The sequence below is a fragment of the Microcebus murinus genome, chromosome 16 (genome assembly GCF_040939455.1).
Source record: "Microcebus murinus isolate Inina chromosome 16, M.murinus_Inina_mat1.0, whole genome shotgun sequence".
NCBI lineage: Eukaryota > Metazoa > Chordata > Mammalia > Primates > Cheirogaleidae > Microcebus > Microcebus murinus.
The window spans coordinates 62,011,880-62,033,969 of NC_134119.1; the positions used below are offsets into that span (position 1 = coordinate 62,011,880).

The 22,090-nt window shown below is 48.8% G+C and overlaps 1 protein-coding gene across 1 annotated transcript; it reads right to left on the reverse strand.

The window, feature by feature from the left end:
- Nucleotides 1–1,449: 1,449 nt before the first annotated feature.
- Nucleotides 1,450–14,035, reverse strand: CYP2F1 (cytochrome P450 family 2 subfamily F member 1). Its single transcript, XM_012774515.2, has 10 exons — nucleotides 13,655–14,035; nucleotides 12,057–12,248; nucleotides 11,806–11,968; nucleotides 10,207–10,356; nucleotides 6,994–7,154; nucleotides 6,458–6,634; nucleotides 5,962–6,103; nucleotides 4,669–4,856; nucleotides 3,935–4,076; nucleotides 1,450–1,886 (listed from the first exon to the last, which is right to left on the reverse strand). Exons 2-10 carry the CDS (start codon nucleotides 12,225–12,227, stop codon nucleotides 1,705–1,707), a joined length of 1,476 nt encoding a protein of 491 aa, XP_012629969.2. The 5' UTR covers nucleotides 12,228–12,248; nucleotides 13,655–14,035; the 3' UTR covers nucleotides 1,450–1,704.
- Between the last annotated feature and the right edge of the window lie 8,055 nt (nucleotides 14,036–22,090).

Consider the following 22,090-nt stretch of genomic DNA (forward strand, 5'->3'; position numbering starts at 1 on the left):
CCTTAATCCCTATGTGGGGACCGCCTATAAGCCACATCTCAGCCAGCCCGGGCTCAGCAGAGCATGCCCCAGCTGCTGGATGGCCTTGGGGAGACCCTGTTCAGGGTAGGGCCACCCAGGCCACCTCTGCCTGTGACTGAGGGGCCAGCCCCACTCTGCCTACATCTGGCTTAATGCAGCTTGGGATACCTGCCAATAAGAAAAGCTACCGTCAGCAGGTTATGACGTTAGGTCTGGGCCCATGTTGGGCGTCTCCATGCCTGGAATGGCTACCCCCACCCCAAAGGGAGGATTGTGGGGCAAAGGAATAGTCCAGAAAGAGCGGTCGGGAGTGAGGGAAAGAGTCTGAGTCCCCTGTAGCTCATATTCATTGCCCATTCTCTCTCTCTTTGGTCATTTCTGTTCCTTTCTCTTCTCTCTGTCTCCCCATTTCTCAGTCTCTGCATCTCTCTGCTCTTCTCTGTGTCTGACCGTGTCTTCCTTTGTCTCTCTGGCTCTCTCTGACTTGTGAATGGAAAGAGGCGGTTAGAAGTGCAGTGTCTGGGCTCAGGGAGCCTCTTCAGATTCCAGTTCTGCCCGTTTCTGTGTGATTCGGGGCCAGTCACTTCACCCCTCTGAGCCTCAGTTTGCTCATCTGTAAAAAATGTGATACTGATATTGCTTTGCCTCATAGGAAGAATTGAGGCAGTTACCGTGTTTCTCTGAAAATAAGACAGGGTCTTATATTTATTTTTCCTCAAGAAAACACCCTAGGGCTTATTTTCAGGGGATGTGTTACTTTTTTAAAGTACGGTACAACAATCTACATTTATTCAAATATAGCTAAGTCGTCTTTTTCTGGAACATCATCATAACTCTCCAAAGCCCGAATTTCATCCTGAATGTCTTGCGACTCTATGTCCTTTAGAACCATTGGCCCCAATCTCTCATGTGGAGCTCTAGAGCTCTCACGGGGCAGATGAGAAGGGCTGCTTGTCTTCTTTACCGCTCTGCGACAAAATGCATGGGCTGTGCAGATGCGCTGCGGAGCCACGCCCATCACTAGGTCTTATTTTGGGGTAGGGCTTCCATTGCACAAATGCTTAGAAATCCTGCTAGGGCTTATTTTATGGGTAGGCCTTATTTTCGAGGAAGCACAGTAGAACAGTGAGCACCACGTGAGTGTTAGTGATGGCTATTACTCAGTCTCTCACTTTCTCCCTGCTTACACTTCGCTTACAGACCCCCCTCTGTTGGCTATCTCTCTGCGCAGCTGTCTTTTTCTCTGTCTTGGTTTCTCCACCTCTCTGTCCTTGGGCTGTCTCCAGGAAACCACTTCTCCTACCTTAGCCGCCCCAAGGGAGACGGTGGAACTAGGCCCAAGGAGGGTCTCTCTGCAGCCAGAGTTCCCTTCTTCCCCATCCTCAGGGACTGTCCTCCTCCCTTTAATTCAGCCAAGACAAATGTGAATGTATTATAAAGATAATTTACTAAGAAATGATACAAAAAGCCCAGACAAGGGTGTGTCACAGATCAAGTTCTAGGGGTACAACAAGACACACACTTCCCCATCCCCTGGTCTTTCTCTGCCCTGCAGACCGGGGACAGCTGGGAAGGGTGGGGCATGGCATGCACGCAGCAGGCGAGAGGGAGGGGGCAGACAGTGGACGGAGGAGAGGGACAGAGCAAACCGCTAGCGGCGGGCGAACCTGCAAAGGTTGGACATCAGCGCGCGCGCAGGGACAGCTGGAAGGGCCGCGGCAAATTGCCCAGCCCGGAGCTGAGCGGGCTCAGGTCGATGTCCTCGGGCGCCCCCAGCGGCTGCAGCGAGAAGCTCTGCAGGATGGCGGTGAGGTAGAGGAAGAGCTCCATGCGCGCCAGCGACTCGCCCAGGCACAGTCGGCGCCCTGCAGGGGAGGCGGAGAGGGGAGCAGCGGTGAGATAAGACGCGACGAAGGGCTGCCAGCCCAAATTCCCAGAGGAAAACAGAACATGAAGACAACAGCTGGGGACGCCCCAGACCCGGCCATGGAAAGGTCTGGGAAAGCTGCTTTAAGTAAATCGTGGAGCAGAATGGCCTGGCTGATGATGCAAGTGTGACTGCTTGGGTTCGAATCCCGGCTTTGTCACTACTAGTTTTGAGATCTTGGGCAAGCCACAATTTCAGGTATTTAAAATGGGCATGGTAATAGTGCCTCATGAGGCGGCGGTGCATGGTCAATACACGGAAAGCAATGAGAACATAATGCTTATGCAGCTCTTACTATGTGCCATGTGCTACTCTTACCCTATGTCACTATTTTTTTTTTTTTTTTTTTTTTTGAGACAGTGTCTCGCCCTGTTGGCCAGGCTAGAGAGTGAGTGCCGTGGCGTCAGCCTCGCTCACAGCAACCTCAAATTCCTGGGCTCAAGCAATCCTGCTGCCTCAGCCTCCCGAGTAGCTGGGACTACAGGCATGCGCCACCATGCCCGGCTAATTTTTTTCTATATATATTTTTAGCTGGCCAATTAATTTCTTTCTATTTATAGTAGAGATGGGGGTCTCGTTCTTGCTCAGGCTGGTTTCGAACTCCTGACCTTGAGCAATCTGCCTGCCTAGGCCTCCCAGAGTGCTAGGATTACAGGCACCTATATCACTATTAATTTAATCTTCCTAACAGCTCCAACTCCAAGAGGTAGGCCTTAGTATTGTCTCCCTCTTACAAATATGGATTTTTGGGGTTTTTTTTGAGAACAGGGTGTTGCCCAATCTGGAGAGCAGTGGCACGATCATAGCTCACTGCAGCCTCAAACTCCTGGGCTCAAGCAATCCTCCTGCCTCAGCCTCCTGAGTAGCTGGGACTACAGGTGTGGGCCATGACGATGCCTGGATAGTACTTCCTACTTTCTTTTTTTAGAGGAGGTCTGGCTGCCCAGGCTGGTCTTGAACTCTGGGCCTCAAGCGATCCTCCTGCCTCAGCCTTCAGAGTTACTGGGGTTACAGGTGTGAGCCACCACATCTGGCTAGATGTGGAAAATGGAGGCACGAGAAGTGAAGTAACATATCCAAAGTCACACAGGAGGTGACAGAGCTGGGGTACAACCTCCTGGGCTCCTGCTTCAGAGCCCAGTTCTTAGCAACTACCCTTATAGCTCTTCCCAGAGGCATTGCTGGGTACACGGTAGGCAATATGGTAAGTTACCTATGGTTATGCTGTTTTTTCCCTGCTACTGAGTAAACAGAGAACATTTTTTTCAACAGGGGAAAGAGGAAAGCCAACAAAAACTACCATGTCAACTGCACTGCTGAATGGAGAGGCTGACAATGACCATGACCAAGTTCAATTATCAATCTGCCTCCCCACCTCCCTCCACAAGGGTTTAGTCACTATTTGCCTATAGGAGCAGAATTGGGGTGGGGGATGAGTGTCTCTGTGCATCCATAGCTGAGGATTGACTGGGCGCGGCGGCTCACGCCTGTAATCCTAGCACTCTGGGAGGCCGAGGTGGGCGGATGGCTCAAGGTCAGGAGTTCAAAACCAGCCCGAGCAAGAGCGAGACCCCGTCTCTACTAAAACATAGAAAGAAATTAATTGGCCAACTAAAAATATATAGAAAACATTAGCCAGGCATGGTGGCGCATGCCTCTAGTCCCAGCTACTTGGGAGGCTGAGGCAGGAGGATCCCTTGAGCCCAGGAGTTTGAGGTTGCTGTGAGTGAGGCTGACGCCACGACACTCACTCTAGCCTGGGCAACAGAGTGAGATTCTGTCTCAAAAAAAAAACAAACAAAAAAAACAAAACATTGCATTCCTCTTCTTGTACAAAAAAAGAAAAAAATAAAAATTAAAAAAAAAAAAAACAAAAAAAACAAAACAAAGCTGAGGATGGGCGAAGTGAGAGGATTTGGAGTGGAATTAGGATGGGGAATGTAGGGAAGAATATGGGGCCAGAAAGACTCTGATCCCCACCCTCACCAGCTGAGAAGGGCATGAAGGCTGGGCTCTTCTTGAAGGACTGATTGGCATCCAAAAAATGCTCCGGGTTGAACTCCTGAGGCGTCCGGAACTGGCTGGGGTCGTAGTGGACGGTGTTGAGCAGTGTGATGATATCCGTGCCCTGGGTGGTGAGGGGGCACAGTTAGTGGTCGAGTGCTGGGAGGCCCCTGAGCTAGGGTTTGCATTTTACAGGGCTGGGGGTCCCGGGGACTTGATAAGGGGGGCGGGTGGGGGGTGTCAGACTGGATCAGGGGTCCAGGAAATGCGTGTGGGGTCTCGGGTTCTGAGTGATGGGTGCTGGAAGTTGCGTTGTTGGGGTCTGAGGCAGGGATGTGGGGTACACTCTCCCCTCCGCCTTGTGGGAGCAGATGTGTGGGTTCAGGGAGTGAGGGAGGTCTCTGAGAAGAGTGTTTAGGTACAAGGGATCCTTAGGGGTGGGGAGGATTCCAGAGAGGGGTCCTAAGAAGGGGACTTGTCATGGAGAAGGGGTCTGGGGTCTGGACAGGCTGCAGTCCACTGAGGTATGGTGTGGGGGCCTAGGAAAGGGCTGAGGTTTCACATTTAAGGGCTCCAGATGTGTGTCCAGGGCTGGGGTTGACGGTTGCTAAGGCCCAGGAGTTGAGCTGGTGCCTGGGATACCCCTTGCGGGTTGCAAGAGCCTGAGATGTCTCTTTGCAGGTTGCCTGATTTCGTTTGCCAGGGGCCTAGCGCACCTTGGGTAGCAGGAAGCCGCGAAAGGCTGTGTCCCGAATGACGCGGTGCGGCAAGTTCATGGGGATGACGTCTGCGAACCGCTGCACCTCGTGGATCACCGCGTCCGTGTAAGGCATCGCCGCGCGGTCCTCCAGCGCGGGCAGCCGCGCCCGTCCCACCACGTGGTCAATCTCCTCCTGCACGCGGGCTGGAGGGGGGGACGCAGTGTGACCAGTGCCTCTGTGGCACTACCAGGCCTAAGAGGTGCGTACTTGTGTGTGGGAGGCGTCTAGTCAAAGCCTCCCCCTGGGGCGGCACTGCCTGGGGGCGTGTTAGCAGTGGCTAGAGCCTGGGGGGGGGCGTCCCTAGACGTAAGTGGGGGCAAAAGGGCAGTTTGCACAAGAGCTCCTAAGGGGGGGGCGGGGCTTCAGGGGGACCTGGAGTCTAGGCCCCCCGACGGGACTTAGCGAGGAGTTTGGGGTCCCACCTGTTGGACTGGGGATGGAGTGGACGGGCGGTGCTGGGGAAGAGGGCAACCAGAGGTGGAGCTTGGGGGAGTGGGGTGGCAGGCAGTGCCGCGTGGAGGGCCAGGCTGTGTGGGAGAGGTTGGGCTCCCCGGTAGGCCCCGTAGTGGCTGGGGCTCTGAGGCCAGAGGCGGTCGCCTGCAGGGTGAGCAGGGTGGCGGTGGGCCGCAAAGGAAGGCAAAGCGTGCAAACTTCGGGACTGGATTTGGGGAGGTTGTGTGGGCCTCGTGGGCCATGGCGGGTGGGGTCAGCCTCCGCGTGGGTGTGTGGGTTTGGCAGTGGGACCCAAGCCTCAGCAGAAGGCTCTATCAGAAGTGCTAAGACTGGCTTGGTGCAGTGGCTCAAGCCTGTAATCCCAGCACTCTGGGAGGCCGAGGTGCTGGAGGATTGCTCGAGGTCAGGAGTTCTAGACCAGCCTGAGCAAGAGCGAGATCCAGTCTCTACTAAAAATAGAAAGAAATTAGTTGGACAACTAAAAATATATAGAAAAAATTAGCTGGGCATGGTGGCGCATGCCTGTAGTCCCAGCTACTCAGGAGGCTGAGGCAGAAGGATTGCTTGAGCCCAGGAGTTTGAGGTTGCTGTGAGCTAGGCTGACGCCATGGCACTCTAGCCAGGGCAACAGAGTAAGACTCTGTCTCAAAAAAAAAAAAGAAGCTGGGCTGGGCTGGAGGTGGGGCCGTGGCTCCTTGTTTTGGGGGGCAAGGCTGGAATGCGTGGGCTGTCGTGGGCTGTCGCGTGGGTGGCGCTGCGTGGGCGGCTCCCAGGGCCAGGCCTAGTCTGGCTCACCCTGCACTTTGGGGTACTTCATGAGCACGAGGAAGGCGTGGCGCAGCGTGGTGCCCACGGTCTCGGTGCCGCCGAAGAGCAGGTTATGTGTGGTCATCAGCAGAGTATCCATGTGGAAGTGGCTCAGTGGGTCCTGCTTCTCCTGTCGGGTACAGGGGTCGGGGTATGAGCCAGGGCCCTAAAGGGTGCGACCCACTTACCCCCGACCTGCACAGCTGCTGCTGGGTGCCAGCTCATCCCTCCTGTCTAACTTCCTTTTTCAGCAGCAGGGCCCACAATTGATGTCCTGCACAGAGCTTTAACAGCTTCTTAATTAGCTGTCAATTGGTGGCTGCCTGGAGTGGCTTGGGCTTTAGTGGCTCGGGCGTGGCCACATGCCCCAGCTTCTCGCCCTGGAGGAGGTCTCCCAACCCCGCCCAATCCCTGTGGCTTTGAGGGGGGGGCAGCAGGAGGGCTTCAGGCCAGACTAGAGGTGGGATTTCCAGGCAGGGCTTACCTGGGCCATCTTGGTGAGGAAGCAATCGATGAAGTCCCGGGGAGATGTGGGGTCCAGGGAGGCCTGGTGGTCGCGGACGATGCGAGCAATGAGGTCTTTCATGTCCCCGAAGTTCTGGAAGACTCGTCGGTGCGGCCCGGGCATCCAACCCAGGAGGCTTGGGAAGATGTTGTACATCTGGGAACCGAGCAGAGTAGGAGGGGTTTGGAGGAGCAGGCAGGGTGTGTGTGCAGGGGCAACTGGGGCCAGGGAGGACCAGGTAGGCAGGGGTGGGGTCTTGAAGGGCAGCCAGGTTCTGGAGAGGCGGGAGTGGGGAGCGAGGGGTGGGAGGGGTGAGAGGGAAAGGAGGCAGTAAGTGCACGTGAAGACATGTGGATGGGAATGGGCGTGGCCAGGCAACTCAGGGGCGGGGTCAGAAGGGAGGGGGCGGGGCCAGGCAGGGCCAGTCGCAGTCCCTTCTCCGCCTCTCCTTTCCTCTCTTTCCTTGGACTCTGTGGAGCCCCCACCCGGTCTCCCGCTGAACTCAGTCTCCTGACCTCGCCCCAGGGGCTGCTCATGATTTGGAAGTTGTCATTGATGAGGCGGATAATGGTGAGCAGACGCTCGTCGTCGTAGTCGAAGCGGCTGCCGAAGAGCACGGAACAGATAATGTTGGAAACTGAGCGGCTCAGCACAAATGTGGGGTCAAAGGGCTCTCCTGAGGGTGAGGGGTGGAATGGGTCAGGGGGTGAGGCTTGGGAGACAGCGTGCACACGGAAGACCTCACGCAACAGCAACGTCAGTTTGCACATCTGTCCTAGCCGTGACAATGTGTCTTGCAACACAGAGTGCGTGCACATGGCCACAACGTGCAGTATACCAACACCCCAAAAGTATTTGTTTTTGTTTTTTTTTTGAGACAGAGTCTCTCTTTGTTGCCCAGGCTAGAGTGAGTGCCGTGGCGTCAGCCTAGCTCACAGCAACCTCAAACTCCTGGGCTCAAGCAATCCTCCTGCCTCAGCCTCCCGAGTAGCTGGGACTACAGGCATGCACCACCATGCTCAGCTGATTTTTTTCTATATATATTAGTTGGCCAATTAATTCTTTCTATTTATAGTAGAGACGGGGTCTCGCTCTTGTTCAGGCTGGTTTCGAACTCCTGACCTCGAGCAATCCGCCCGCCTCGGCCTCCCAGAGTGCTAGGATTACAGGCGTGAGCCATCACGCCTGTCCCCCCCCCCAAAGTATTTGGCAATGCAATAGACAGAACAGAACTCACAGCTTCCTGCAGTACATCAATGACAGCAATACCCAGCAGCAGAACTGGCTATTCTTGGCAACACAACACACAGCACTCAACATAGCACATGGCAGTCATCAAGTATTACAGAGCACATAACACCCAACAAATATGACCACAATACATGCCAACACACACAACCACACACAGTGACCTAGCAGGCAGCCCAGAAACAACTCGAGACGCGATAACAATACACTAACACATAACACCAGCATATAGCTACACTATCCTGCAACAAAACACACAACAGTGATACACAGCAACTCATCAGGCAGCACAGAATGCACCGTGTGACATTACAGCCCATACGAGCAAAGCCGCAGAACAGATGACACACAATATACAACACAACATTAGCACAGCAAATGACACGGTGCAATACCACATGCAGTACCTGGCAACACTACAATTTCACCCAGAAATGACCACAACACTTAACATCTGGTGATCTAAAAGCTGAACAGATAACTTAGCCCAGAAAACCAGATCTGGGATTAGGCGGACATCATTTGAATTCTGGCTTGGCCCCTTAGTCTTGGTGTGACCTGGGCTAACTGACTTCTCTAAGCCTCTGAGCCTCAGCCTTCTCATCTGTCAAATGGGTTTGATGAGGGTCCTCACCTTGTGGGGCTATTATAAAGAGTCAGTGAGTGTGTGGCTGGAAAGTGCTTAGCCAAGAGTCTGATCTGTTGTGAGGCTGTTGCAAACCACGGCGTTGTGGTAGGCGGAATAATGGCCCCCCCCCCCAAAGATGTCTATGTCCTTAACCCTAGAACCTCTGAATCTATTACCTTACGTGGTTAAAAGGGACCTTGCAGATGGAATTAGGTTTGGGATTTTGATTACTCTAGCTGATCTGGCTGGGCCTAAGGGTCTGTATCTGAGGAAAGCTGGAGGGTCTGAGTAAGAAAAGGTGTGATGTGATGATGGCATGGGGGGAGAGAAGGAGAGAAAGATAGACAGATATTGGAAATGCCATTTTGCTGGCTTTGAAGATGGAGGAAGGGGCCACAAGCCAAGTGATACAGGTGGTCCCTAGAACCTAGAGAAGGCAAGGAAAGGAACTGTCCCCTAGAGCCTCCTGAAGGAACACAGCCCTGCCAACCCATTTCAGTTTTTGGACCTCGAGACTACAAGAGAATAATTTTGGGTTGTTTTAAGCCACCAAGTTGATGGCAATTTGTTACAGCAGCAATGAGAAATTAATACAGTTATTACTTACATCACATCATTGTGTCATCTGCCACATGATTATTTTTGTCCAAAGCCAGCAAACTTTGGAGATCAAGGAAGAGGGCTGTTTAGCATTCTGTGCCTCAGTTTCCTCTCCTATAGAATGGGGCTTATAATGGGACCTATTTCCTAGAGTTGGGTGGTTTCTAAAAGAAGATAATACACATAAAGTTCTTGGAACAGTTCGGCATATGGTAGGCAACCTGTAAATGTTGATTATTTTTATTAAGTTTTTTTTTTTTTTTTTTCAGGAGTCAGCAGCTTCGACCTGGGTTTATATCCCAGCTGTGCCACTTCTTGGGTATGTGACTTAACCTTTCTGGGCCTCAGCTGCCTCACCGGTAATAACATCACTTCCTAGGGTTGCTGGAGGGGGAACCTAGTTCGCATACGTGGAGAGTTTAGGGCTTGGTGTCCAGTAAGCAATCAATAAATGGACGGTAGTGTGTTGACTGTGGATTCTGGTGTCAGACCTGGGTTTGAGTCCTGGCTCCTCCCCTTCCTAGCTGTGTTACGTCAAGCCAGTTGCTTGACTTCTCTGAGTCTCCGTTTCCTCATTGGCAAAATGCATTGTTCCCAGGGTTTACGCGTGAAAATGTGCTTAGCACAGGGTCCCACATGGGAGGCACATTCTCAAGAATGTCATCGTCATCCACCACAATTACACAAGCTGGGCTCAGAATACCACACAGAGACAGAGCAACAGAGTGACCAGCACACAACAAATCCTGCCACCGTGCCTCAAGGAAACACAGTACTGCAAGGTGATCCACCTCCAGGAGTGCCATCCTTATTCTGGGCTAAGTAAAAGGCCTCCAGGAGTTTTTTGTTTTGTTTTGTTTTGTTTTGACAGAGTCTCACTCTGTCACCCCGGCTAGAGAGCAGTGGCATCATCATAGCTCACTGCAACCTCAAACTCCTGGGCTCAAGCGATCCTCCTGCCTCAGCCTCCTGAGTAGCTGGGACTACAGGTGCACACCACCACACCTGGCTCATTTTTCTATTTTCAGTAGAAATGGGGTCTTGCTCTTGCTCAGGCTGGCCTCGAACTCCTGAGCTCAAGCGATCCTCCCACCTCGACCTCTCAGAGTACTAGGACTACAGGCGAGAGCCACTGTGCTCAGGCCCCTCCAGGAGTCTCAAGTTCACACCCATGCTGTGGGACCTGGCAGCCCTGACCTCTAAGTAGGATGGATGTGAATTAGGGGTACGGACTGCACTCGAGGACCCTGACCTTCAGTTTTCCGCAGCTCTTCCAGCAAGAAGCCACCTTCCTCCAAGATCCGCTCCTCAATGCTCCTCTTCCCCATCCCGAAATTCCGTAGGATCTGGACAGAGAACCTCCTCAGGACCTTCCATCGATCCCCGTTGGAGAAGGCGATGCCTGCGGAGAAGAGGAGGGGGCCAACTCGACCTGCAACTCACCCCCTAGACCACTGCTATCTGAGTCCCCTTTCCTGATGTTTGCTGGGAGAGAGACTGAGTTTGGAATCTCCCTGGCCCCTTCCAGTCAGCCCTCCCTGCTCCCCCAGACTGGGTTAGGTGCCTCCTTTGAGCTTCCATAAAACTGTGGACTTTCCTCATCTCACTCTACCTCTCTTTCCCCAGTAAGGACCTGATCACTCTGGCCTGCCACTGTCCAGTGATGAAGCTGTCCCCTTCGCTGAGCTGTGAAGGTGGGGTAGGAGCCTGTCTTAGTCACCACCATGTCCTTAGCACCATCGTATAGGACTTGTCACATAGGAGATGCTGCCGATTGCTTATTGATATTGAATGCATGAATAACAGAAATGAGCGAGAGAAATAAACACCGGGGCACTGGGAATTCATGTAGGAATAAGACAGACTCTGTTCTCTTCTCTACCTGGACTTAGGGTCTTTGCACAGGCTGGTCCTTCTTCCTAGCACATGTTTCACCCCTTGCCTTCTATTGACTACTCTTCTTCATCTTTTAGGTCTCAGCTTAGAGGTCCCCTCCTCCAGGCAGCCTTCCCTGGCTTCTCCCTCCTTGGCTGGGTCAAGTCTTTTGTTTGGGCTCCCACAGCTCTCCAAGCTTCCCCCATCCCAACCCTGACCACTCCACTATCTGGTGATGGGCCGTGTCTCCCACTGGACTGGGAGCTACGATAGGGTAAGGTCTCAGATGTGTCTATCTCCGATTCCTCTGGACCTAGCAGAGAACTAGATACTAAAGAAGAAAAAAACCTATAGTGTGTTCTCTTACATTATATACATTATCTCATTGACTCCTTATAACAACCCTCTCATGGTAGCAGACCGAGGGGCAGAGAGGGGAGGTCCCCCTGGTCTGGGGTACACAGCTAGTGAGTGGCAGAACCCTGCTGTGAGCCCCTGTGCTGTGGGACTGGGAGAGGGGTCATAATGGGAACAGAGGTTGGGATGAGATTATTCAGTGTGGTGAAGAGGCGTGGAGCTGAGGTTGAGATGGTGAACATGGGAGTGGGTTGATGGGCTTGGGTTTGGGTCAAGGTAGACAGTGGGGACCGGGCCAGATAACTTGGCCACTTGACCGAGTTGGAAATTTGATGCCATGGTTGGGATAGAGATGGGGATTGGGATGACAATGGGGCTGGGGTTGGAGAGAGATGGGGATTGGTGTGAAAGCGAGATTCAAGCTGGTGGTGGCGTTTGGGTGGGGAAGGTGGGACAGACGTCACCCTAGACCAGGACTGCCTGGCTTCATCACCTCGGGTGTCATCAGTGAGATCAGCAGCCCCGAGTGTCAACAAGATTGGGAGAATAGTCTCCCACCCTCATCCCCTCCCTCAATATGGGCAAAGTTGAGGGTGGAGGAGATGAAGAGCAGGCTTACCATTGCCCTTGGTAAAGTTGAAAAAGATGGGGTAGTCGCCGCGGCCACTAAACTCCTCCCCCTGGTCCACCAGGGCCTCCTTCACGGCTTGGTACCCACTGAGGACCACTACCCGCCTGGGCCCCAGATGCACTGTGTACACGGGACCGTACTCCTTGCTCAGCTGGGGGTGGGAAGACAGAGGTTACAAGGGTCCTGGGGCCACGGAACCCCTGCCCCTTATCCTTGCACCCCCAGCCGAGCCCTTGCACCTTGGTGAGGGAGGTCAACATGTCTTGGGAGTGAAGCTGCAGCAGGTTTCCCAGGAGTGGGAAGGGTCTGGGTCCTGGGGGCAGCCGGCCCTTGTCCCTGGAGCTGAGTGTCAGGAACAGACAGACGAGAGCCAGGAGCACGAGGAGGATGGCTGTGCTCACACTGTCCATGGTGAGGGCAGCTGCCAGCGTCTGGAGGGCAAAGTGGGAGAGGACATTGCTGGGCAGAGAGTGGGACCCCTCCATTCCTCATCTCTCTCTGGAACTGGCTTTCCCCAGACCCTGGAAGCAGGGGGCAGTGGACAGAAGCAGAGACAAGGAGAGACCAGAGGATGCACGAAGGAGGAAGGGAGGGAGAGAGAGAGAGAGGCAGAGATAGACAAAGTACATACTGACAATGACAGAGACAGAAACATAGACAGAGATCGAGAGAGACAAGTGATTAGAGACACAGACCAAGAGAGATCGAGAGATACACATAGGGATAATGAAGAATGCAGAAAAACAGAGCGAGGTAGCTATCTTCAGAGCTCACTCTCTCAGTTATCTACCTATCAATCAGTGTTAAGGAGAAATAGAGCGGTAGCTCACGCCTGTAATCCTAGCACTCTGGTAGGCTGAGGCGGGTGGATTGCTCGAGGTCAGGAGTTCGAAACCAGCCTGAGCAAGAGCGAGACCCCTTCTCTACAATAAACAGAAAGAAATTAATTGGCCAACTAACATATATATAGAAAAAATTAGCCAGGCATGGTGGCGCATGCCGGTAGTCCCAGCTACTCGGGAGGCTGAGGCAGCAGGATTGCTTGAGGCCAGGAGATTGAGGTTGCTGTGAGCTAGGCTGACGCCACGGCACTCACTCTAGCCTGGGCAACAAAACGAGGCTCTGTCTCAAAAAAAAAAAAAAAAAAAGGAGAAATAGAGACACACAGGGACAGAGACAGACAGATCAAGACCCGGAGATAGGGAGAGCCAGACAGAGAGACCAGCACAGAGATATGCTGGCATATACTAGAGCAAGAAAGAGACAAAACTAGAGAGACACAGAGCTAGAGAAAGACAGAAGACAGATCAAGTGGAGAGACAGGGATGGAACACTGAAAAATGGAGAGAAAGAGGGTGAGAGAAGAGAGAGAGGAAGAGACAGACACAGTCCCTGTGTCCCCTTAGACACAGGGACTGAAGGAGAAGAGAGAAAGTGACAGAGACAGAAAGAGGTAGAGGGAGACAGACAGGCACACAGATGGGGGAGGGGAGAGAGACTATAAGAGACAAGAAATGTTAGAGACATCAAAAGACAGAGACCAAGAGAGACTGAGACAGGGAGGGAGGGCAGAAGGAGAAACAGTAACGGGAAAGAGGCAAGTGCTGTGAACCAAGGGGTCACATTCCAGAGAGAGTTGCCACCTGCAGGGTGAAGCCTCAGGACAGGGAACCCAGTGCCCAGAACAGAGTTCCAGGGAGATCCAGAGACCTCAGAGCTCTCAGAGGAGACAGCAGAAGAGATCCCAGCCAGTCTTGGAGACAGAGAGATTGAGCCAGAGACCCCCCTCCCTTGGGAGCCACCCACTCCTCTTGCGTCCCCCACTTGGGCCCTTTACCTGCAGAGCTGTGGAGGCAGCTGCGGTGTGTCCCGGAGCAGACTGGCTGTGGCGGTGGCCCTGCAGCTCTGGCGTGCTTGGTGGGCAGGGACTGTCCTTATCTGGCCCTAGTCACCTACCCCTTGGCCAAATCAGAAGGGCAGATTGCAAAACCCGGAGCGGGGGCCAGGGCTCCTAGGCCGGGTTGGGGAGAGAGCTCCTGAGGTTAAGGATCTGGAAGACCAGATTGGGGGGGGTGCCCCCGGAGGCTGGGGGTGTGCACCATGTTCCTGTGGGCGAGGGAGGAAGTGCTTGGAGGTCCTGGGGAATTTGACACCCCAGATCCCACGCACATGGTGGGACAGAGGTGGGGCTGATGCTGTTGTTCAAGTCCTGGAAAGGCTGGTTGGGGCAAGTCCTGAAAGAGAGTTGAAGGCTTGATTACGGGATTATGCATCTCCAGTTTCCTTGGCATCTACCCTTACTTCTGGGGGAGGGTGTGATGCTGGGTTCACTCCAATCCCATAAGGGACTTTCTCTGACCCTAGAACTTGGTTGAGAGGGGCCAAATGGGATTGCCCAACCGGGGAACTGGGGACTCATGAGACGAGGAGTTTTAAGAAGCTTCAAGTTCTTCTTTGGTCTGACTTGCTGCTCTACTACAGAGGGAACCCGGGGCAAGGGAGGGACGTAAGCTGAGTGTTTCTCAACTTGTCATTATTGATACACACACACACACACACACACACACACACACACACACACACACACATATACATATATATATATATATATTTTTTTTTTTAGTCAGAGTCTCACTCTGTTGCCTGGGCTAGAGTGCCGCCATGGTGTCAGCCTAGCTCACAGCAACCTCAAACTCCCGGGCTCAAGCAGTCCTTCTGCCTCAGCCTCCCGAGTAGCTGGGACTACAGGCATGCAGCACCGTGCCCGGCTAATTTTTTCTCTATATATTTTTAGTTGGCCAATTAGTTTCTTTCTATTTTTAGTAAAGACAGGGTCTTGCTCTTGCTCAGGCTGGTTTTGAACTCCTGACCTTGAGCGATCCGCCCGCCTCGGCCTCTCAGAGTGCTAGGACTACAGGCGTGAGCCACCGTGCCCGGCCCATTATTGATATCTTGAGGCTGATAATTCTTTGTGTGGGGGGTGTCCTTTGTGTGTAGGAGGTTTAGCATCATCTTTGCTTTCTATTTACTAGATACCAGAAACCTACCTGCACCCCAGGTGTGACAAACAAAAGTGACTCCAGACATTATTGAATGTCCCTGTGGAGGGGAAAATCAACCCAGTTGAGAACCACTGATGTAATGAAGAAAACCAAAACACGCCCAGTGGTGGTGGGCCCCTCCCCTCTAACTGTCCTCTCTTTGACCCCTTCCTCCCAATTCTTATACTTTTTTCCTTCCTCCTCAAACCTACAAGACCCTTTCCTCTCACCTCACTCTTTGTTGATGGTCCCATTTTCTTCTATCACAGAGAGAACAGCAGTAATAACTTTTTTTTTTTTTTGAGACAGAATCTCACTTTGTTGCCCAGGCTAGAGTGAGTGCTGTGGCATCAGCCTAGCTCACAGCAACCTCAATCTCCTGGGCTCAGGCGATCCTCCTGTCTCAGCCTCCTGAGTAGCTGGGACTACAGGCATGCGCCACCATGCCCAGCTAATTTTTTTGAATATATATTTTTAGTTGTCCAATTAATTTCTTTCTATTTTTAGTAGAGATGAGGTCTTGCTCAGAGTGGTTTTGAACTCCTGACCTCAAGCAACCCGCCCGCCTCGGCCTCCCAGAGTGCTAGGATTACAGGCGTGAGCCACCGCGCCCGGCCAGTAATAACTTTTATTGTAAGAGAAGTCTACATTTCAACTTCACTCCCCCCACTGTTTTGAATTTTATGTAACAGTTTTCAACTTTTTTATATTGTATGTCCCTTAAGAAATTATTGTAGTTATTATTTTTAATAGTTTTGTCTTTTAAACTTCATACCAAAATAGTTGTCATTTACGGATCACCATTACATTATTAGAATATCCTGAATTTGACTGTGTATTTACTGTTACCGGGGAGTTTTGTACTTTCAGATATTTTTGTGTTTATTCATTAGGGTCTTTTTCTTTCAGCTTGAAGAATTCTCTCTGCATTTCTTGTAAGACAGGCCTGATGGTGATGAACTCTCTCAGCTTTTGTTTGTCTGGGAAAGTCTTTACCTCTATTTCGTTTCTGAAGGACAGCTTTGCTAGTTACAGTATTCTTGGTTGGCAGTTTTTTTTTTAATCTATCAGCACTTAGAATATATTATCCCTTCTCTCCTGAACTGTAAGGGGTATTCTGAGAAGTCTGCTGCTGGGCATATTGAACCCCCTCATCTGTGATTTTCTTTTCTGCTGCTTTCAGGACCCTCTCTTTGTTTTTGATCTTTGACAGTTTGATTATAATATGTCATGGGGTAGTCTTACTTGGATTGAGACCTTTGAACTTCCTTTACTTGAATATTTATATCTTTCTCCAGCTTTGGAAAGCCCAGTAATGCTGTGGCTCTCACAGACTCCTGGTGGTACTGCCTTAGGACCACTGTCGTATATGAGGTCCATCATTGACCGAAATGTCACAGTGCATAACTGTACTTCTAGTGTTTCTCTCTGAGTCCTGATAGCTTTCCTCCCACCTCCATGGGATCAGCAGAAAACAACATAAAGACAAAGAGGTTTGATAAAATGCTGGCCTTGCTAATCCATGAATTACAAAGACTGCCAACTAATTTGAATGTAATTTCCCAGGATTTTAAGGTCCTCACTCTCTGACTTTCCTTAAAACAAAGGCTGACTCACAGATGAAATCTGGTAGAATTGCTGAGACTCTCAAGTGCAGGCAAAGTAAAAAAAAAAGAGGCCAAACTCTTTGAGAGCACCTGAAGCCATCCTGTCCTCAAAAATGAGTGCATAATTTATTGAAGGATTAAAATTACATGAATGTTGTCCTAAGCATATTGATTTTACTCACAGCAGCAGCATGTTCTCATTCCTCTTAGTATTTCCAACAGCTTACCTGGTAGACTACAATATTGTGTAGTGATTAAGAGATGTAGCAATTGCTGACCTCATTTTCTTCATTTGTAAACTATAGTTAATAACATCACCTATCTTAAGAGCTCATGGGAAAACTAAATAAAATAATGCATGCAGATCACTCAGCATAGTGCTTGGCACAAGCATAATAATCATTAGCTATAATAATAAATGTAGTCATTATCATCAGCTAGGTTGTCAGAAGATGCCATTTATTTCCTTCTTGCTTCTATGTTTCCCAAAATAGGATCCTGGGAAGAATGTTCTTTTACTTCCAACACACATTCACAATGTAAGCTTCATGGGATCAGGATTGGAATGCTTTGTTGACTGCTAATCCCCAGCACTTGAACAGTGCTTGGCACATAGTAGATGTTCTCTTACTATTTGTTTAATAAATAAACCACTTGTCCAAACTTTCCCTCCATTTCCCAATCTTACTCAGAATAGGTTGTTCTCCCAAGAGCACAGCCTTCCCTAACATCATCTCCAGTGAAGTTTGTTCATTCGGCAAAGTCCCATGAACTTCAGGGTCAGAAGATAGGGTCGATACTTCTTGCTCCTCAATATCACTTCTATACCCTAGAGTATAGATGTAACAGGTGACTTTAAAACCTTGTCAATATAAAGGATCAACAAAACAAAAAGGTGACTTTTTTTTTTTTACAAAAAATAAGCAAAATTGATAAACTGCAAGCTAGATTAACCAAGAAAAAAAAAGAGAGAAGACTCAAATAAATAAAATCAGAAACAAGAAAGGACACATTACAAATCGCACCACAGAAATACAAAAGGATCATTCGAGAATGTTATGAACAGCTATACACCAACAAATTGTAAAACCTAGAGGAAATTCCTAGACACATAAAACCTACCAAGGTTGCATAAGGAAGAAATATTAAGGTGTTATCTTGATATTTGCTTACTAAATAAACCACTTGTCCTAACTTTCCCTCCATTTCCCAATCTTACTCAGAATAGGTTCTTCTCCCAAGAGCACAGCCTTCCCTACCATCATCTCCAGTGAAGGTTGCTCAATCTGCCTCCTCTGTTGCATTTCAGGGTCAGAAGGAAATGAACAGACCAATACAAGTAACAAGACTGAACCAGTAATAAAATGTCTCCTAACAAAGAAAAGCCCAGAAACAAATATCTTTCCTACTTAATTCTACCAAACTTATAAAGGAAAACTAACACCAGTTCTTCTCAAACTATTCCAAAAAATTGAACAGGAGGGAAGCTTCCAAACTCACTCTATAAGGTCAGCATTACCTTACCCTGATGCCAAAACCAGACAAGAACCCAACAAAAGGGAAAACTACAGCTTAATATCCCTGATGATCATAGATGCAAAGGTGCTGGATAAAATACCAACCAACAAAATCCAACAACACAGCAAAAAGGTAACACACATGGTCAAGTGGGATGTATCCCAGGAAGCAAGGATGGTCCAACATACAAAGGCAATAAATGTCATACGCTGCATCAACAGAATGAAGGAAAAAATCCATATAATCATCACAGTGGATACAGAGTATTTGATAAAATTCAACATCCCTTCACGAATAAACAATGCTCAACAAGTTAGGCATAGAAGAAACATACCACAACATAATAAAAGCTGTATATGAGAAACCCACAAATAACATCACACTTGAATGGGGAAAAAGATGAAACCCTTTCCTCTGACATCTAGAACGAGGTTGCCCATTTTCAACACAGTACTGGAAGTACTAATCAGAGCACTCAGGCAAAAGAAAGAAATAAAAAGCATCCAAGCTGGGAAAGAGGAAATCAAATTGTCCCTCTCTGCAGATGACATGATCCTATATATAGAAAATCTGAACGACTCTACCAAGAAAACATTTAAAATTGATAAATAAATTCAATAAAGTTGCAGGATATAGAATCAAAGTACAAAATCAATAGCGTTTCTATACACCAATAATTAAAGGCTGAAAAAGAAATCAAGAAAGCAGTCAAACTTAAAATAGCTATAAAAATATACCTAGGATATTTAATCAAGGAGGTGAAAGACTTTTACAGTAAAAACTACAAAACACTAATGAGAGAAACTGAAGAGGAGAGAAACATATGGAAAGACATCCCATGCTTATGGATCAGAAAAATTAATATTGTTAAAATGACCATACTATCCAAGCAAGCTATAGACTCAATGCAATCACTATTAAAATATAATCCTAAAATTCATATGGAACTACAAAGTTCCCAAATAGCCAAAGCAATATAGAGCAAAAAGAACCAAGCTGGACTACCTCACTTCATACTACCTGACTTCAAAATATACTACAAAGCTGTAGTAACCAAAATAGCATGGTATTGATATGAAAACATACATAGACCAATGGAATAGAATAGAGAAACCAGAAATAATTCAATATATTTACAGGCAGATACACTGATTTTTGACAAAAGTGCCAAGAACATACATTGGGGAAAGGACACTCTCTTCAATAAATGGCGGTGGAAAACTGGATATCCATATGCAGAACAATGATAATAGACCCTAATTTCTTACCATATATAAAAATCAACACAAAATAGATTAAAGACTTAAAAGTAAGATCTGAAGCTATAAAACTATTATGAGAAAACATAGGGGAAATACTTTAGGACACTGGTCTAGGCAAAGATTTTGTGGCTAAGACTTAAAAAGCACAGGCAACAAAACCAAAAATGGACAAATGGCACTATATCAAACTAAAAACATTTTGCATAGCAAAGGAAACAATCAACAGGGTGAAAAAACAACTTGTAGAATGTGAGAAAATACTTGCAAACTAGTCATGTGACAAGGGACTAATATCCAGAATACAAAAGGAACTCAAACAACTCAACAGCAAAAAAAAAACAAACAAAAAAACCAAACAACTCCGTTAAAAAGTAGACAAAGGATCTGAATAAACATTTCTCAAAAGGAGACATACAAATAGCCAATAGGTATATAGAAAAATTTTCAACATTACTAATTATCAGGGAAATGCAAATCATCTCACCCCAGTTAGAATGGCTATTATCAAAACAACAAAAAATAACAAATGCTGGTGGGGATATGCAGAAAAGGGAATACTTTACACTGTTGGTGCAAATGTAAATTAGTACAGCCATTATGGAAAATAGCATGGTGGTTTCTCAAAAGACTAAAAATTAGGCCAGGTGCGGTGGCTCACGCCTGTAATCCTAGCACTCTGGGAGGCCAAGGCAGGAGGGTTGCTTGAGCTCAGGAGTTCAAGACCAGCCTGAGCAAGAGCGAGATCCCATCTCTACTAAAAATAGAAAGAAATTAATTAGCCAACTAAAAATATATAGAAAAAACTAGCGGGGCATGGTGGTGCATGCCTGTAGTTCCAGCTACTCGGGAGGCTGAGGCAGAAAGATCGCTTGAGCCCAGGAGTTTGAGGTTGCTGTGAGCCAGGCTGACGCCAGGCTGCACTCTAGTCTGGGAAACAGAGTGAGACTCTGTCTCAAAAACAAAACAAAACAAAACAAAACAAAACAAAACAAAACACCTTGTCATCCAAAGGTCAGCCTCTGTCAGTTGCCTTTTCTCTTGAGTATGGGTCACATTTTCCTGTATCTTCATATGACTATTAATTTTCAACTTTATCTGTATATTACTAGTGATACATTGTAGACACTTTGGACTCTGTTATGTTCTGTTCAAAAATATTGATTTTGTTTGTTTGTTTTAATTCAGAAACCAGTTAACTTGGCTAAGTTCAAATGCACAGGTCTGAAATCTCACTTCCATTCTTTTAGCCTTTTCTGGATACCTGGAGTTTTCTAGCATGAGGAGTTCAACAACCAGCAGAAATTTGGACGGAGTTTATACACAGAATTTGGGGTGGCAGTTCCACCATGATTATCGGTAGGTGCTGTAATCATTCTGAACTCCGTCCCCTTGTACTGAAGTCAGGAAAACCGTAATGTTTCTATCTGGGATTTTATGAACTCCACAAGGTGCTGTCCAATGCCTACCTTCAGGCTGCAAGCTATTGAAAAACAAAACAAACCAACAACAGCAAATCTTCTTACAACTCCCTTCAGTCTCTGCTGCTTTTGTTCACCCTCCAGTGATTTCGGGGAATTGGGTTTTTTTTAATGTTTTATTTGGGGTTGATCGTTGTCATTTGCAGGATGCTTGATCCATCAGGAGCTACACCACTATTACGAAAAGCAGAAACCCTTCACTGCACTTGTACACTATGACACCTTCACCCTTTTATTTAAAAACTCCCTTCTCCTGTCTCCTTCATCCCTGTCATCCATCGAACTCCTTCCCCCTCTCTCTAGTCCAGGGGTCCTCAAACTTTTTAAACAGGGGGCGAGTTCACTGTCCCTCAGACCGGTGGAGGGCCGTTGGAGAGTGCGGTGCACATTCCACACATGCGCACTGCGGCCCGGGAGGAGCCGGCTGCTAAGCAGGACAGGCAGCGGCGGCAAAAACACCCGGTGGGCCGCATGTGGCCCACGGGCCGTAGTTTGAGGACCCCTGCTCTAGTCTATGTCCTGCTATTTTCCTGGTAGGGGGGCACTTCAGGGGCCAGGCCCTGAGGTGTTCAAACAACCAGAAAGAAAGAACCTTGACCTTCTTCGTTTCCTTGGCCTTCTTCACTCTACAACAGCCAACAGTCCTCCAGCCCCATCCCAATCCTTCTCATCACTCTGAAATCTGAAACACCAACGTCTCACTCTCTGATACAACTACTCGTTGTCCAGACTCCTCCTCTGCCAGAGGCCTGAGTGGGACACTGGTTGGCCACATTGCTGGCCAAGGTTCCAAAGAATGCAAGAATTATGGAAGGTCAAGACTCCCTCCTAGTAAAAGACTTATTTTTCTTTTCTAACATTTTAGAGTCTTTTGTTGCACACTTATGGAAAAGTTTTTCAAGAACCGCAGCAGATTAGGGGTGGCTTTCTAGTGTTTCATAAAGAAGAGCAGGTAGGGCTTGGTAGTCCGCAGTGGTGGTTAAGAGCATGGAATTTATAGCCACACAAGGCCATACCCAGGCTCTGCCCTCAGTATCTGTGGAACCCAGAGCAAGTAACTTCTAACTTTTGGGGCCTCACCTAACTCATTTGCCAAATGGAGATGATAAAACCAGCCTCACAGGCTTGCTGTGAGGAGTTGAATGAAGATCGTGCTCATGAAAAGCTAAGCACAGATTTTCTTTGTAAGAAGAGGAACAGGGTTGGGCCAGGGCTGTGCCTGAGTCCAAGCACAGACAGGCACAGGCAGATATCAGATGTCAGAGTGTACACAACATGGCCCGTGGGAATGCACACACACACACACAGAAACATCCATGCCCTTACATGTAGTCACCCAGGACTGCACATGCACACACATGTGAATG

What these genes read in the sequence shown, in the direction of transcription:
- CYP2F1 (XM_012774515.2), bottom strand. Translation starts at nt 12,227, where the DNA reads ATGGACAGTGTGAGCACAGCCATCCTCCTCGTGCTCCTGGCTCTCGTC. An exon ending in TCCTCACCAAGATGGCCCAG is followed by an intron (nt 6,104 to 6,457) that starts GTAAGCCCTGCC and finishes TGTACCCGACAG; the next exon opens with GAGAAGCAGGACCCACTGAG. An exon ending in CTTCATGCCCTTCTCAGCTG is followed by an intron (nt 1,887 to 3,934) that starts GTGAGGGTGGGG and finishes CCTCCCCTGCAG; the next exon opens with GGCGCCGACTGTGCCTGGGC.